Raw genomic sequence first — 16,582 nt, 5'->3', positions numbered from 1 at the left:
TTTAGCACGGCCAATCCAGTTAACCTGCACATCTTTGGACTGTGGGAGGAAACCGGAGCACCCGGAGGAAACCCGCGCAGACACAGACAGTGACCCAAGCCGGGAATCGAGCCCGGGACCCTGGCACTGAGAGGCAGCAGTGCTAACCACTGTGCCACCGTTCCACCCGTTGCCTTCTGAGGAAAGATTGGAGAACATAGAACAGTACAGCACAGACCCTTCGGCCCTCGATGTTGTGCCGAGCAATGATCACCCTACTCAAACCCACGTATCCACCCTATACCCGTAACCCAACAACCCCCCCCCCCTTAACCTTACTTTTTTTAGGACACTACGGGCAATTTAGCATGGCCAATCCACCTAACCCGCACATCTTTGGACTGTGGGAGGAAACCGGAGCACCCGGAGGAAACCCACGCACACACGGGGAGGACGTGCAGACTCCGCACAGACAGTGACCCAGCCGGGAATCGAACCTGGGACCCTGGAGCTGTGAAGCATTTATGCTAACCACCATGCTACCGTGCTATTCACTAGAGTTTAGTAGGGTAAGATCGAAACCTATAAGACCTGGAGGGGTACTGACAGGTTGGATGTGGAGAGGATGTTTCCTCTTGCGGGAGGATCTAGAACTAGGGCAGTCACTGTTTAAAAACAGCCACCCATTTAGGAAAGAGACGAGGAGAATTATTTTTCTCTCGGAGGGTGGGTGAGTCACTTCCTCAAAAGGCAGTGGAAGCAGAATCTTTGAGTATTTTTAAGGCAGAGCTGAATAAATTCTCGTGTAACAAGGGGGGTGAAAGGTTATCGGGGTCGCCAGGAACGTGGGGTTGAGGTTAGAATCAGATCCGCCGTGATCTTATTGAACGGCGGAGCAGGCTCGAGGGGCCGAGTGGCCTACTCCTGCTCCTAATTTGTGTGTCCGTATGTTTGTGTGTACACGCCTGTGTGATGAATGTAAGAAATTGGTATATATATTGTAACATAATAATAACAATCGCTTATTGTCACGAGTAGGCTTCAATGCAGTTACTGTGCAAAGCCCCCAGTCGCCACATTCCGGCGCCTGTTCGGGGAGGCCGGAATTGAACCCGCGCTGCTGGCCTTGTTCTGCATTACAAGCCAGCTGTTTAGCCCACTGTGCTGAACCAGCCCCTGATATACAGAACCATGCTAAATTGCCCGTAGTGTCCTAAAAAGTAAGGTTAAGGGGGGGAGGTTGTTGGGTTACGGGTATAGGGTGGATACATGGGTTTGAGTAGGGTGATCATTGCTCAGCACAACATCGAGGGCCGAAGGGCCTGTTCTGTGCTGTACTGTTCTATTCTATAATAGAATCCCTACAGTGCAGAAGGAGGCCATTTGGCCTGTCGTGTATGAACAGACCCCTACTCCAATGGAGCACCCTACCTAGGCCCAACTCCCACTCCTAGCCCCGTAACCCCACCTAAATATTGGACAATCTAGCACGGCCAATTCACCCAACCTGCACATTTTTGGACTGTGGGAGGAAACCGGAGCGCCCGGAGGAAACCCACGCACACACGGGGAGAACGTGCAAACCCCACACACAGGCAGTCACCCGGGGCTGGAATTGAACCCGGGACTCTGGCGCTGTTGAGGAAGCAGTGCTAACCACTGTGCCACCATGCTGTCCGAATGTATCTGATGCAGTAAGGCTTTTAAAAGTCTGGGTTCGGCTGTTTATAAATGTGCTGCAGTATTTTATTTTTAAATCCTGGTTTAAAAGACAGACAGACTTTGTGGCTGCAAAAGGTGCAATTAAGATGTTGAGGTTACGATCATATGAGCCACGATCCTATCGAATGGCAGAGCAGGCTCGAGGGGACTAGTCCTGCCCTGAATTCGAATGTTCATACAACACTTTATCTTTCCCCTCCCCCCCACGCCCCGATCAACAATTCCACCCCCCTCTGGAGCAGAGGTGGGGGCGGGGGTCACACGATGACTGAAGCACAAAGTCATGTGATGAATTTTGGGAGGTGCTGTTTTAGCGATGTGGGAGGGGATTCTCTGGTCCTCCCAGCCGCCTGTTTCTCAGTGGCAGGAGGTGGGGCGCGGTTCGCTGGTGGCGGGGTTCTCTCCTCTTCCTGCCAATGGGAATTCCCATGGAAGCTGCCCCACTCCGCCGGGAATCCCACAGACGGGGGCACTGCCGGTGGCACCAGAGAATCCACCCGCTGGCAAACGGCCGGAGTATTCCGGCCTAGGATTCGTCAAGGAATTTTTTTCGTAGAATTTACAGTGCAGAAGGCGGCCATTCGGCCCATCGAGTCTGCACCAGCTCTTGGAAAGAGCACCCTACCCAAGCCCACATCCCCACCTTATCCCCATAACCCAGTAACCCCACCCAACACGAAGGGCAATTCATCATGGCCAATCCACCTAACCTGCACATCTTTGGAGTGTGGGAGGAAACCGGAGCACCCGGAGGAAACCCACGCAGACACGGGGAGAACGTGCAGACTCCGTACAGACAGCGACCCAAGCCAGGAATCGAACCAGGGACCCTGGAGCTGTGAAGCAATTGTGCTAACCACTATGCTGCCCACAATAAATAACAGAAAACGCTGGACAGACTCAGCAGTGTCTGAGGCTGGAGACAGAAGCACGAGTTAACGTTTCGGATCTAAATGATCCGTCTACAGTTCTGATCTCTCTCTTCGAACTCAATGAGTCCTGCTGCCTTTTTCCAGCATTTTCTGTTTTTGTGTCAGATTTCCAGCCTCTGCGGCATTTTGCATTTCCTGGGCTGGTTCCTCCGAGATCCTCGGTGAGCAGTAATCAAGCGGAGACTCGCTTACCTTTGTCAATGGCTTGGCTGAACGCGACGTAGTTTATTTCTCCAGTGACCGGATCCTCAAATCGTTTACAGAGCAATTTGAAATCCATTGGCTCCACGCTCAGACCCAGGTAATCCAATCCTCTCTCAAACTGTGTCTTAGTCAGGAGTCTTCTGTACGTCACGTTCTGTTTAATTGAATGCATCCAGATATTAATTACCGAAGCTTACGGGAGTTGGGGGTGAAGGGGAGGGGTTGTGGTGGGTAGGGGGCTGTGGTGGGGCCTGAGTTCGCCTCTCGTCCATCTTTAACTGAGACTGCAGGTTGGAAGGGAGACCAGAAGGAAAAGGCAGCTCAGGAAATGGCTGGAATTCGGGGGCGGCGCGGTGGCACAGTGGTTAGCACTGCTGCCTCACAGTGCCAGGGACCCGGGTTCAATTCCGGCCTTGGAAAACACCTGACCTGCCCACCTAATCCCATTTGCCAGCACTTGGCCCATAGCCTTGAATGTTATGAAGGGCCAAGTGTTCATCCAGGTACTTCTTAAAGGATGTGAATCAAACCTGCCTCTACCACCCTCCCAGGCAGTGCATTCCAGACCATCACCACCTTCAGGGTAAAAACGTTTTTTCTCAAATCCTCCCTCAACCTCCTGCCCCTCACTTTGAACTTGTGTCCCCTCGTGACTGACTCTTCAACTAAGGGGAACAGCTGCTCCCTATCCACCCTGTCCACATCCCTCATAATCTTGTCCACCTGGATCAGGTCGTCTCTCAGTCTTCTCTGCTCCAGTGAAAACAACCCAAGCCTATCCAATCTCTATTCTTAAATGTTCCATCCCAGGCAACATCCTGGTGAATCTCCTCTGCACCCCCTCCAGTCCAATCACATCCTTCCTAACAATGTGGCGACCAGAATTGCACACAGTGACCTCACCAAAGTTCTAGACAACTCCAACATGGCCTCCCTGCCTTTGTAATCGATGCCTCGACTGATAAAGACAAGTGTCCCATCTGCCTTTTTCACCACCCTATTAACCTGCCCTTCTGCCTTCAGAGATCTATTTACAAACACTCCAAGGCCCCTTTGTTCCTCAGAACTTCCCAGCGTCAGCCGTTCATCGAATACTTCCTCGTCAAATTACTCTTTCCAAAGTGTTTCACCTCACACTTTTCAGGGTTAAATTCCATCCGCCACTTCTCTGCCCATTTGACCGTCCCGTCTATATTTTCCTGTAACCCAAGACGCTCAGCCTCTCTGTTCGCCACCCGGCGAATGTTCCACCACGTTCTGCCTGTTGAATATGAAAGTCTAACCTCAAGTTAAGAAGAATATACCAGCCCTGGAGAAGGTTCAGTAATGGTTCCCCAGCCTGGAACGAAGCAATGATGAGAACGTGGATTGACTTCAATCGTATCGATTGGAGATGAGGTGGTGAATGGGGGGGGGGGGGGCATTTAGTACAATGAGGGGATATGGAATCTCAGGCAGTCACTGGGGAAGCTCACAGCGCTGAAAGCATTTCCGAGCGAAGTGGTATACGCTCACCTCATCGAAATCTTTGAAGAAAGGATTCACCAACAATTGTCTCTTCTCCACTTGCTTTGAAAACCCTCTGAGCACTTCATTCACGCGTTGTTCCTCTAAGTCTGTTAGCTTTCCCCCGAGCTGCGGGACAGAGAAAAACAAAAGAATGTGAGTCAGCCTCAGAGTGATACCCGTTCCATTCCGATTCTCATCCCACTCCTCGTGGTTGCGCTAACATAGATAGTAATTCCCGGAACAGGTTGCTAGTCTGTCGCCAGGGGCTTATAGCTTGAGGGGGGTGCACTCCACATGGAGTGTGGTTGACCAGGAGTCTCTCCCGCTCTTACCGGCAGCCATTGGCGTGTTTGGAAGGATTTGCAGGTTTGATCACGTTATGAATGCACCTCCCGGGCTGGCACAGTGGTTAGCACTGCTGCCTCACGGCGCCGAGGTCCCCGGTTCGATCCCGGCTCTGGGTCACTGTCCGTGTGGAGTTTGCACATTCTCCCCGTGTCTGCGTGGGTCTCGCCCCCACAACCCAAACATGTGCAGGGTAGGTGGATTGGCCACGCTAAATTGCCCCTTAATTGGGAAAAAAAAACTTAAAAATAAGCGTACCTTCCTTGGCCGTTAGGTCCTGGGGTGGGACTTGAACTCACCCGAGCGTCTGGCTCAGAGGCAGGGTTGCTAACCCACTCTGTCACATGACCACTCCAGCGTGCTATCCCCTTGATGTTAAACCTTTGCAAGTTATTATGTTACACCTCAGCTAAATTCCTGTATCTAATTCCGGGCACCAGGCTTTGGAATGGAAATCCAGGTCTGGAAGAGGGTACAGTGGGGATTGACTAAAATGGTTCCCAGGATGGCGGGGCGGGTTGGGGGGGGCGGTTTCAGTTTCCTGGGGAGACGGAAGAAGCTGGGAATGTTCTCCTTGGAGCAGAGAGGATCCAGGGGAGATTTCAAAATCATCAGGAGGTTCGCTAGAGTAGATACGATGTGGAGATACCGGCGTTGGACTGGGGCGAGCACAGTAAGAAGTCTAACAACACCAGGTTAAAGCCCAACAGGTTTGTTTCAAACACTAGCTTTCGGAGCACTGCTCCTTCACCCGAGGAAGGAGCTGTGCTCCGAAAGCTAGTGTTTGAAACAAATATGTTGGACTTTAACCTGGTGTTGTAAGACTTCCTACTAGGGTAGATAGGCAGAGACTGTTCAGCCTGAGAGAAAGGCCAATATCCAGGTGAAGCAACTTGGAAATAATTGACAAAATGGCCGGGGGAGGAGAAGAATATTTTTTCTCTCGGTGATTTGGAATGTGCCATCTGAATTGGGTAGTGGAAGTGGATTCGATAGTAACTTTCAAAAGGGAATTGGAAACAGTGCCGCCCACTGCTTGAAGGCGGAGCAGCCAATTAACGGATCTATTGACGTTTGTTTTCCCACAATGCTGGGGTTTTACTGCTGCTATGGTCCCAAGCCACCTGGGGAGACTATCAGGTACAGTGGGATAGCCTCTCACAGTCTTCCCGGGGAAAGGTGGAGGACCTTTCCCTCCCGGAGACTTCACGCCCCACCGAAGATGCACCCAGGGAGCAATGGTTCCCCCCACGGCTCCAATAGGAGGGTCCGGTTACTGAGGCCCAGCTACTTGCCAGGCCCATTAAACTTCATTTCTTACTAGCCCTTCGAGGGTGCCTCAACATGGTGGCGCCCTCTCCTTCTCCCTGTGCCAGAGCTGCCATCTCTCAGAGGGCGGCCTCTGCCAATAACTGAATGGCCGTTCCCTGCAATGGCCGCTTGAAGGACCCCATGGCCACCAACAGAATTCAATCCTTCGAGTCATAACGGAACAGATGGAGGCCATTCGGCCCACTGTGACTTCACGGTCTGCCATTGCGATGTGCAACCTTAATCTGGCAGTGACTGTGCCACCTCTCCACTCAACTTTCCAGACTTCGGGCCAGCACGGCGGCGCAGTGGTTAGCACAGCTGCCTCACGGCGCCGAGGTCCCAGGTTCGATCCCGGCCCTGGGTCACTGTCCGTGTGGAGTTTGCACATTCTCCCCCGTGTCTGCGTGGGTTTCGCCCCCCACAACCCAAAGAGATGTGCAGGGTAGGTGGATTGGCCGCGCTAAATTGCCCCCTTAATTGGAAAAAACAATTGGGTACTCTAAATTTAAAAAATAAAACTTTCCAGACTTCACTCGTGACCCAAAAACACATTCTTAACATTCGAGAGCTCACCTGGAAGAGGGTTCCTCTCGGTGGTCGGCATACCTCTGCTGTGGGATATTTGTCTAGGTGAGGGACGTTGTACGCTGAGGAGGGAAATATTCTGTGTTAGAAACTCAACAGTGCCACACACCGACACGGGAAAAAATACATCCAGGTACAGTTAACTCCAAAGGACTCTTGTTGGTCTCTTAAAAAGATCTGGCTTTTCATAGAATTTACAGTGCAGAAGGAGGCCATTCGGCCCATCGAGTCTGCACCGGCTCTTGGAAAGAGCACCCTACCCAAGGTCAACAACTCCACCCTATCCCCATAACCCAGTAACCCCACCCAACACTAAGGGCAATTTTGGACTCTAAGGGAAATTTATCATGGCCAATCCACCTAACCTGCCCATCTTTGGACCGTGGGAGGAAACCGGAGCACCCGGAGGAAACCCATGCACACACGCGGAGGATGTGCAGACTCCACACAGACAGTGACCCAAGCCGGAATCGAACCTGGGACCCTGGAGCTGTGAAGCGATTGTGCTATCCACAATGCTACCTTGTATTTATGATTAGTAACATTGCCAACATTAACTACTGGATGAAAGCAAATGGCTGCGGATGCTGGAATCTGAAACGAAAGATAAAATGCTGGAAAATCTCAGCAGGTCTGGCAGCATCTGTAGGGAGAGGAAAGAGCTAACGTTTCAAAGCTTTGTCAAAGAGTCATCGGACTCGAAACGTGAGCTTTTTTCTCTCCATGCAGATGCTGCCAGACCTGCTGAGATTTTCCAGCATTTTCCCTTTCGTCAATATTAACTAATTCTTTAACTCCCTGTAAAATGACTTTTTATAATTATGAGGTGCCTTTATAGAAACAGCTGCTGGAGTACGTGACTTACCCTGGGAATTATACTTTAGATTAATTAGTTCAGTTCCCTCTGACATTTTGTTGTTGTCACAGTGCCCCACTTGGGGCTTTATCCCAATTGGAAGGGAATATTAAGTCTCAGTTCGATCGAGGGCACTTTGGGCTGCTGGGATTTGGGCGCACTTATTTTCCTTCATGGTGGCCCCTTACAGGAAATGCTGTCAACATTTCATCCACCTATCTAGTAAAGAATTTGGTGTGCACCACGGTCACATTTGGGTGGTGTGATCACGTGGCTTTTACAATTCAGTGATGTTTTCCAGCATCCTGATTGGCTAAATAGGTCAAAATGGCCGTTCCGGTTGTCTCTTTCTAGCCGTCACATTGGCCGCGGGTGATCATGTGACTGCACGGATTGTCTTAAAATGGACAGGCAGGCTCTCGACCCGGGTTTACACCGAGGCTGATTGAGATAGCAAGGAGCGCCACCATCCTTCGGAGAGACCGTGTAGAATTTAGAATGCAAACTCGTCGCCATTGGAGACGTCCCACTCACCATGTTCCATCACATTGCAGAAATCACGATAGCGAACTTTGCAATCTGCGGTGCCAAAGCACTTGAGAAGTGTCTGGATGTCTTGCTCTGACAAGATACCTTCCTTTCCAACAGACAGGTACAGACCTCGCCTAAACTGTGGAAAGGAATGAATTATAAATCACGCAATTATGGCCCTGCGGTAAAGGAAGTTCTACTACATCAGCCATTTTGATTTCAGTGACATACATAGTCGGAATAGCCACAGTTTTTCCATCCAATTTACCCATCAGATTCTCCATTTTGTTTGACAATAGATAGTTTTTATGTACGAAAGGTTCCATCATTCCGTCTATGGTGGACAGTGAGAGTCTTTTTCCTCGGATGGGGATGACCAACACGAGGGGACATAGCTTTAAATTGAGGGGTGGTAGATATAGGACAGATGTCAGAGGCAGTTTCTTTACTCAGAGAGTAGTAGGGGTGTGGAACGCCCTGCCTGCAACAGTAGTAGACTCGCCAAATCTAAGGGCATTTAAGTGGTCACTGGATAGACATATGGATGAAAATGGAATAGTGTAGGTCAGATAGGCTTCAGATGGTTTCACAGGTCGGCGCAACATCGAGGGCCGAAGGGCCCGTACTGCGCTGTAAGTACGCTCTATGAGTTCTATGCTCTATGTTCTATTTACATTCGTGTCTATAATTGTTGATGCTGTAAGTAAGCCGACGGACTCTCGTGCCTTTACGCCAAATCTCTCATGGAACTAAGGCACCGACAGACATCCCAGCCGATGTCACCGAGTCGTATATTTTGAGGGACACGACAATCAAAAGACAGTTGTGACTCGCAGCTTTGCGTTGATATTTATTACACACAAGTGTGCGTTCAGAATGAGCTATTCCATTACAAAATAGATTTATTGGGCTATTGGGATTACAATCACGGCGGACTTCAAAATGGCGGAAGATGCACCGAGGTCACGATACGAAGGGGAGGCGAGGGGAAAATCCCACCCTTTGGATCTGACTTGCAAGGTTCCAGGTACAAGTCTCTGTTCTTGGACTTACAGACAAAATCAAGGCTGACTTTCAAGTGCAAGACTACTGAGGGAGTGCTGCACTGTTGAAGGTGCTGTCTTTTACACCAGAGACCCCATCTCAGGGTCTGACGGATCTGAAAGATCCCAGGGCACTATTTTGAAGAAGAGCGAGGGATTTCTCCCCAGTGCCCGGGGGCCAATATTTATCCCTCAGTCGACGTCACAAAACCCAGATTTGGTTATTCTCACGTTGCTGTTTGCTGTGTGAAAATTGGCTGCTATTTCTCCACATTAAAGTACCCAATTCGCTTTTTCCAATTAAGGGGCCATTTAGCGTGGCCAATCCACCTAGCCTGCACATCTTTGGGTTGTGGGGGGTGAAACCCAAGCAGACACGGGGAGAATGTGCAAACTCCACACGGACAGTGACCCACACAAGTATTGATGGGGTGACAATGTGGCGCAGTGGTTAGCACTGCCGCCTCACGGCGCCAAGGTCCCAGGTTCAATCCCGGCCCTGGGTCACTGTCCATATGGAGTTTGCACATTTTCCCCGTGTCTGCGTGGGTTTCGCCCACAACCCAAAGATGTGTTGGATAGGTGGATTGGCCAAGCTAATTTGCCCCTTAATTGGAAAAACATAATTGTGTGGTCTAAATTTATTTTTAAAAAGTACTATATTGGCTGCATAGCATTTTGGGATGTTCGATGATTGGGATAAGCCCATATAAATTCAGGTCTTTGTTTCCTTAAAGTCAAGTTTATAGGAAGGAAGACTTTGACTCCCAGACCCTGCTGGGAGTTCAACTTTGATCCAAAATCAGTCCTCCTTCAAAAGTGTCTAAATTCGCCGCCGCACAAGTTAAATTTTAACGCAGTTGTGTTTTTAGTACATGACACAACTGATGGATTTTGGATATGTTCATAGCCTCTCTCATTGTCAGTGTTGCTGATGGAGGAGGGACAACTTCAAAAGGCAAGGCCTACGATGTGAAGAGGAACAGATATAATTACAGAGACAATATGAACATATGAAACAGGAGCAATAGTCGGCCATTTGGCCCCTTGAGCTGGCTCCGGCACTCAATAAGTTCATGGCTTGTGTTTCGAATTCCACATTCCCAATTACCCCCGATAACCTTTGATCCCCTTGCCTGACAAGAATCTATCTACCTCCACCTTATTCAGTGACCCCCGTCTCCACCGCCTGCTGAGGCAGAGTTCCAAAGTTGGACAACCCTCTGAGACAAAAAAAGATTCTCCTCATCTCTGACCTAAAAGTTCGACCCCTGGACTTCCGGTGGCAGCCATGGAGCAGTTTGATAGCTCCCGCCTGTGTTGGGCTTCTGGACCTTTATCCCCCGGTTTTTTCCAAATTTTATGGGATAAATCGGTGAAGAGTGAGGAGAAATCCCCCTCCGGTGTACGGAGAATTGGACCAGAAGTGGCCGTGTGAGAAGACAAAGTCCTATAAGGGAGACGCGAGCAGAGCTGGTACCGCGGGAAAGCATGGCGGAGAGCAAGAGCCCGCAGGGAGACGGCACAGTGGTCAACGGAGCAGCTGGGGAAGTTTTTCAAAGAAGGACACGATTAAGGCTTCGATTGATCAAGTTGTGCAGAATCAAAAGGCCCACGGAAGAGCCAGGAGTTAGAGAAAAAGGTGTCCGAGCACGAGGAATACATAACCGTGCTGGAGACCAAGGTGGAGATGATGAACGACCGCCAGAGAAGATTGCAGGAGAAGCTGGAGGACCTGGATTTAGCAGTTTGGATCAGAAATCGGTTAGCTGATAGAAGACAAAGGGTGGTGGTTGATGGGAAATGTTCTGACTGGTGTCCAGTTACTAGTGGTGGACTACAAGGATCTGTTTTGGGGCCACTGCTGTTTGTCATTTTTATAAATGAGCTGGAGGAGGGCGTAAAAGGTTGGGTGAGTAAATTTGCAGATGACACTAAAGTCGGTGGAGTTGTGGACAGTGCAGAAGGATGTTACAAGTTACAGAGTGACATAGATAAGCAGCAGAGCTGGGCTGACAGATGGCAAATGGAGATTAATGCAGAAAAGTGTGAGGTGATTCATTTTGGAAGGAATAACAGGAAGACAGAGTACTGGGCTAATGGTAAGATTCTTGGTCGTGTGGATGAGCAGAGAGATCTCGGTGTCCATGTCCATAGTTCCCTGAAAGTTGCCACCCAGGTTGAGAAGGTTGTTTTATCGGTAGAGGGATTGAGTTTCGGAGCCATGAGGGCATGTTGCAGTTGTACAAAACTCTGGTGCGGTTGCATTTGGAGTATTGCGTGCAGTTCTGGTCGCCGCATTATAGGAAGGACGTGGAAGCATTGGAAAGGGTGCAGAGGAGATTTACCAGGATGTTGCCAGGTATGGAGGGAAGATCTTATGAGGAAAGGCTGAAGGACTTGAGGCTGTTTTCGTTAGAGAGATGAAGGTTAAGAGGTGACTTAATTGAGGCATACAAAATGATCAGAGGATTAGATAGGGTGGACAGTGAGAGCCTTTTTCCTCGGATGGTGATGTCCAGCACGAGGGGACATAGCTTTAAATTGAGGGGAGATAGATATAGGACATGCCAGAGGTAGGTTCTTTACTCAGAGAGTAGTAAGGGCGTGGAATGCCCTGTCTGCAACAGTAGTGGACTCGCCAACACTAAACGCATTCAAATGGTCATTGGATAGGCATATGGACGATAAGGGAATAGTGTAGAGGGACTTTGGAGGGGTTTCACAGGACGGCGCAACATCGAGGGCCGAAGGGCCTGTACTGCGTTGTAATGTTCTATGTTCTATGTTCTGGAGAACAGGTCCAGGAGGCAGAATATTAGAATTGTCGGCCTCCCTGAAGGCAGTGAGGGATCGGATGCGAGGGCTTATGTGACGGACATGCTGGAGAGGTTGATTGGGGCTGAGGCGTTCCCTCGGCCTCTGGAAGTGGACAGACCGCACAGAGCCCTCGCGAAGAAGCCCCGAGCGAACGAGCCGCTGAGGGCGATGATGGTACGCTTTCACCGATTCCTGGACAAGGAACACTTTCCACGGTGGGCCAAGAAGGAACGGAGCAGCAAATGGGAGAATTGTGAGCTGCGCATTTATCAAGACCTGCACGGATTTGGCCAAGAGGCGAGCTGGGTTCAATCGGGCAAAACATCCCTCTTTAAGAAAAGGGTGAAGTTCGGGATGTTGTACCCAGCCCGTCTGTGGGTCACACATGAGGAACAGGACTTCTACTTTGAAACACCAGACGAAGTATGCACTTTTATTGAAGAAAAGAGGGTGGAGATTACTGTGGCGGCGATTTGATGTGCTGGGCTGTGTAAGTATAAGTAGTGTTATGTGTAATAAGGGGCTGTTTGGATGGCTAAAGGTAACTTTGGCTTGCAGGGAGCTGGTTAGAGGGGGGGGGGGGTCTTTGGGGCTTGTTCTGTTTTTGGGTGGGCTTTTGTTGTGAAAGTGGCTGTTTCTTCACAGTTTTTTCTGATGTTTGTTTACTGGGGAATGTGATGTTCTTAATATGTTTGTTCAAGTGGGGGGAGAGGGGAGAGAACAATGGGGAGACTGACTGCTTGGTGCCAGGGGCGGGCGCTATCAAGTCAGCATGGGTCAGCTGACTCTCGGAAGCGCAGTGGGGGGTGAGCAGGTGTTAAGCTGGAGCTTGACTTAGGGGGGTTGGATTTCTAGTGTTGTTGCTAGGGGGGAGGGAGAGGGGGGAGCTGCTTTGCTGACAGGGGAGGAACTGTTACTCGGGGGAAAATGGGAGGTCGGGAACGGTGAATGCCCGAGGGGGGGGCTGGAGGAGGCGGAGGGCGCAAGCCAGAGGCTGGCCTAAAAAGGGCATTGGCTAGTCGGCAGGGGGGAGGGGGGTGGCGGCGGTAAGCCCCCCGACCAGGCTGATGACATGGAACATTAGAGGGTTGAATGGGCCGGTCGAGAGGGCTTGCGTGTTTGTGCATTTGAGGGGGCTGAAGGCGGACGTGGCAATGCTACAAGAGACACACCTAAAGGTTACAGACCAGACAAGATTGAGAAAGTGGTGGGTTAGCCAAGTATTCCACTCAGGGCTGGACTCAAAGACCAGGGTGGTAGTGATCTTGATCAACAAACGAGTGGCATTCGAGGCAGGGAGAATCGTGTTAGACAAGGCGGGTAGGTACATAATAGTGAGTGGGAAGCTGGAGGGGGAATGGGTAGTACTCTTGAACATATATGGTCCAAATTGGGATGATGTGGAATTTATAAGGTGGGTGTTAGGTAAGATCCCAGACTTAGAGTCACATAACCTGATTATGGGAGGTGATTTTAACACAGTCATTGATCCGGAATTGGACCGTTCACAATCCAGGACAGGGAGGAGGCCGGCTGCGTCAAAGGAATTGAAGGGGTTTATGGAACAGATGGGGGGAGTAGACCCATGGAGGTTTGCTCGGCCAAGGACGAAGGAGTTTTCCTTTTTTTCACATGTCCACAAGGTATACTCTCGCATCGACTTTATTGTTCTGAGCAGGGAGCTAATACCGAAGGTGGTGGATACTGAGTACTCGGCAATCGCAGTGTCGGATCATGCCCCGCATTGGGTGGATCTACGGGTTAGTGTGGAGAGAGGGCAACGCCCGCTGTGGAGACTGGATGGGGGGTTGCTAGGTTAACAAGTCCATCCAGAACTACCTAGAAATAAATGATTCCGGGGGAGGTCTCTGCAGCGATGGTTTGGGAAGCTTTGAAGGCAGTGGTCAGAGAGGAATTAATCTCGATACGGGCCCACAGAGAAAAGGCGGAAAGGGCTGAGAGGGATAGGTTAGTGGAGGAGATACTCCAGGTGGACAGGAGATACTCGGAGGCCCCGGACACGGGGCTACTGAGGGAGCGGCGGAGGTTACAGGCGGAGTTTGGGCTGTTGACCACAGGGAAAGCGATGGAACAGTTGAGGAAGGCAAGGGGGTGATTTATGAGTACGGGGAAAAGGCAAGCAGAATTCTGGCGCACCAGCTCAGGAAAAAGGAGGCGGGCACGGAGATAGGTAAAGTAAAGAGTAGAGGCGGGAATACTGTCCTGGACCCAGCGGGAGTGAACGAGGTGTTTAAGGGCTTTTATAGTAAATTATATGAATCGGAACCCCCGGCTGGGGTGGAGGGGATGAGGCACTTTTGGATCAGTTGTGGTTTCCGAGGGTATGGTGGAAGGGCTGGGAGCCCCAATTCAGATTGAGGAAATAATCAAGGGGCTGGAGGGCATGCAGTCGGGCAAGGCCCCGGGGCCGGACGGCTACCCGATGGAATTCTATAAGAAGTTTTCAGAGATATTGAGCCCACTGCTGGTGAGGACATTTAATGAAGCAAGAGAGAAGGGAGTCCTCCCCTCAACAATGTCACAGGCCTCGATTTCATTGATCCTGAAACGGGAGAAGGATCCGGAGCAATGCGGGTGATACAGGCTGATATCTCTACTGAATGTGGACACCAAACTTCTGGCTAACATACTGGCCACAAGGATAGAGGACTGTGTCCCGGGGTGATAGGGGAAGACCAGACGGGATTTGTAAAGGGCAGGCAACTCAAGGCCAATGTTCGATGGTTTTTGAATATTGTTATGATGCCCGCAGGAGGAGAGGAGGCGGAGGTGGTGGTAGCGATGGATGTGGAGAATGCTTTTGATTGGGTGGAGTGGAATTACCTGTGGGAGGCGCTGGGAAGGTTTGGATTTGGTGAGGGCTTCATTGACTGGGTGCAGTTTCTCTATCAGGCACCAGTAACGAGTGTGCGTACGAACTGGCTGAGGTCGGGGTATTTTGAACTATACTGAGGGACGAGGCAAGGGTGCCCCCTCTCCCCGTTACTGTTTGCTCCGGCCACAGAGCCATTGGCCACGGCGTTAAGAGCCTCTAGGAACTGGAAAGGGCTGATTCGGGGGGGGGGGGGGGGGGGGGGGGGTTGATGGGTGGAGCACCAGGTCTCGCTTTACGCAGATGACCTGCTCATGTATATTTCAGTTGGAGGGGATGGGGGAAGTAATGCAAATCCTGGGGGAATTTGTCAATTTTTCGGGGTATAAATTGAACATGGGGAAAAGTGAGATGTTTGCGATCCAGGCAAGAGGACAGGAGAAGAGACTGGGAAAGCTGCTGCTTAGAATGGTAGGGAGGAGCTTTCGGTACCTGGGAATCCAGGTGGCCCGTGAATGGGAGGCACTGCACAAGTTAAACCTATCCCGGTTGGTGGAACAAATGGAAGGGGACTTTAAGAGATGGGACATGCTCCCACTATCACTGGCGGGGAGGGTACAGACCGTGAAAATGATGGTCCTCCCCAGATTTCTGTTTGTCTTTCAGTACCTCCCCATCTTCATCCTAAAGGCCTTTTTCAAGCGGGTAAATAAGGTGATTTTGGGCTTTGTGTGGGCGGGTAAAACCCCGCAAGTGAAGAAAGAATTGTTGGAGGGCAGTCGGGGGGAGGGTGGGTTGGCGCTGCCGAACTTCTGCAATTACTACTGGGCGGCTAATATCGCCATGATCAGGAAGTGGGTAGTGGGGGAGGGGGCGGCATGGGAGCGGATGGAGGCGGCGAGATGTAAAGACACCAGCTTGCGGGCACTGGTAACGGCACCTCCTCCGTTCTCGCCGGCCCGATACTCCACAAATCCGGTGGTGGTGATGGCTCTGAGAATCTGGGGGCAGTGGAGGAGATATAAGAGGGTGGAGGGAGCATCAGTTTAGACCCGGATTTATAATAATCATCGGTTTGTACCGAGTAGGCTGGATGGTGGGTTCCGGAGATGGCAAAGGGCAGGAATTAGAAGGATGGAGGATCTATTTATAGATGGGAGCTTTCCCAGCTTGACAGCCTTGGAGGATAAATTTGAATTGCCAGCAGGGAATGGGTTTCGGTATTTGCAGGTGCGAGACTTCCTGAGAAAACAGGTTCCGACCTTCCCGCTGCTGCCGCCACGGGGGATATAGGATAGAGTCGTCTCCAGTCCCTGGGTGGGAGAAGGGAAGGTGTCGGATATTTACCAGGAGCTTTCGGAGGCGGAGGAAACCCCGGTGGAGGAGCTTAAGGGCAAGTGGGAGGATGAACTAGGAGGAGAGATGGAGACGGGACTATAGGCGGATGCCCTAAGCAGGGTTAATACCTCCTCATCATGTGCCAGGCTTAGCCTGATACAATTTAAGGTAGTCTACTGGGTACACATGACAGTGGCTAGGATGAGTAAGTTATTTGGGGTAGAGGATAGGTGTACGAGGTGCGCGGGAAGCCCACAAATCATGTCCACATGTTTTGGGCATGCCCGATGTTTGGAGAGTTTTGGCAAAGTTTTGCTAGGGCAATGTCCACGGTGCTAAAAACACGGGTGGTGCCGAGTCCGGAGGTAGTGATCTTTGGAGTGTCGGAAGAGCCGGAAGTTCAGGGGGCGAAAGAGGCTGACGTCCTGGCCTTTGCCTCCCTGGTAGCCCGGAGACGGATCTTGCTAATGTGGAGGGACTCGAAGGTGGGGGAGGGTGGGGGGGATTGTTTGGTTTATGGTTGGGGTGTGTGAAGATTGGGTCGGGGGTGGTAATGTTTATTATACCATGT

The 16,582-nt window shown here is 50.8% G+C and overlaps 1 protein-coding gene across 1 annotated transcript in view; it reads right to left on the bottom strand.

Moving 5' to 3' along the window:
• The window catches only part of LOC119956125, a 96,338-nt gene that overhangs the window by 36,800 nt on the left and 42,956 nt on the right, over positions 1-16,582 (bottom strand). The window contains exons 8-11 of the mRNA XM_038783016.1: positions 7,981-8,116; positions 6,579-6,652; positions 4,353-4,472; positions 2,826-2,991 (exon numbers count right to left, since the gene is read on the bottom strand). Coding sequence (XP_038638944.1) covers positions 2,826-2,991; positions 4,353-4,472; positions 6,579-6,652; positions 7,981-8,116 — 496 coding nt within the window. The remainder of the gene's footprint in view (positions 1-2,825; positions 2,992-4,352; positions 4,473-6,578; positions 6,653-7,980; positions 8,117-16,582) is intronic.

This window comes from Scyliorhinus canicula, chromosome 22 (assembly GCF_902713615.1).
Source record: "Scyliorhinus canicula chromosome 22, sScyCan1.1, whole genome shotgun sequence".
NCBI classification, from domain to species: domain Eukaryota; kingdom Metazoa; phylum Chordata; class Chondrichthyes; order Carcharhiniformes; family Scyliorhinidae; genus Scyliorhinus; species Scyliorhinus canicula.
Note: the sequence above shows the minus strand (reverse complement) of the source record. Positions and strands in the feature narration are given on the sequence as shown.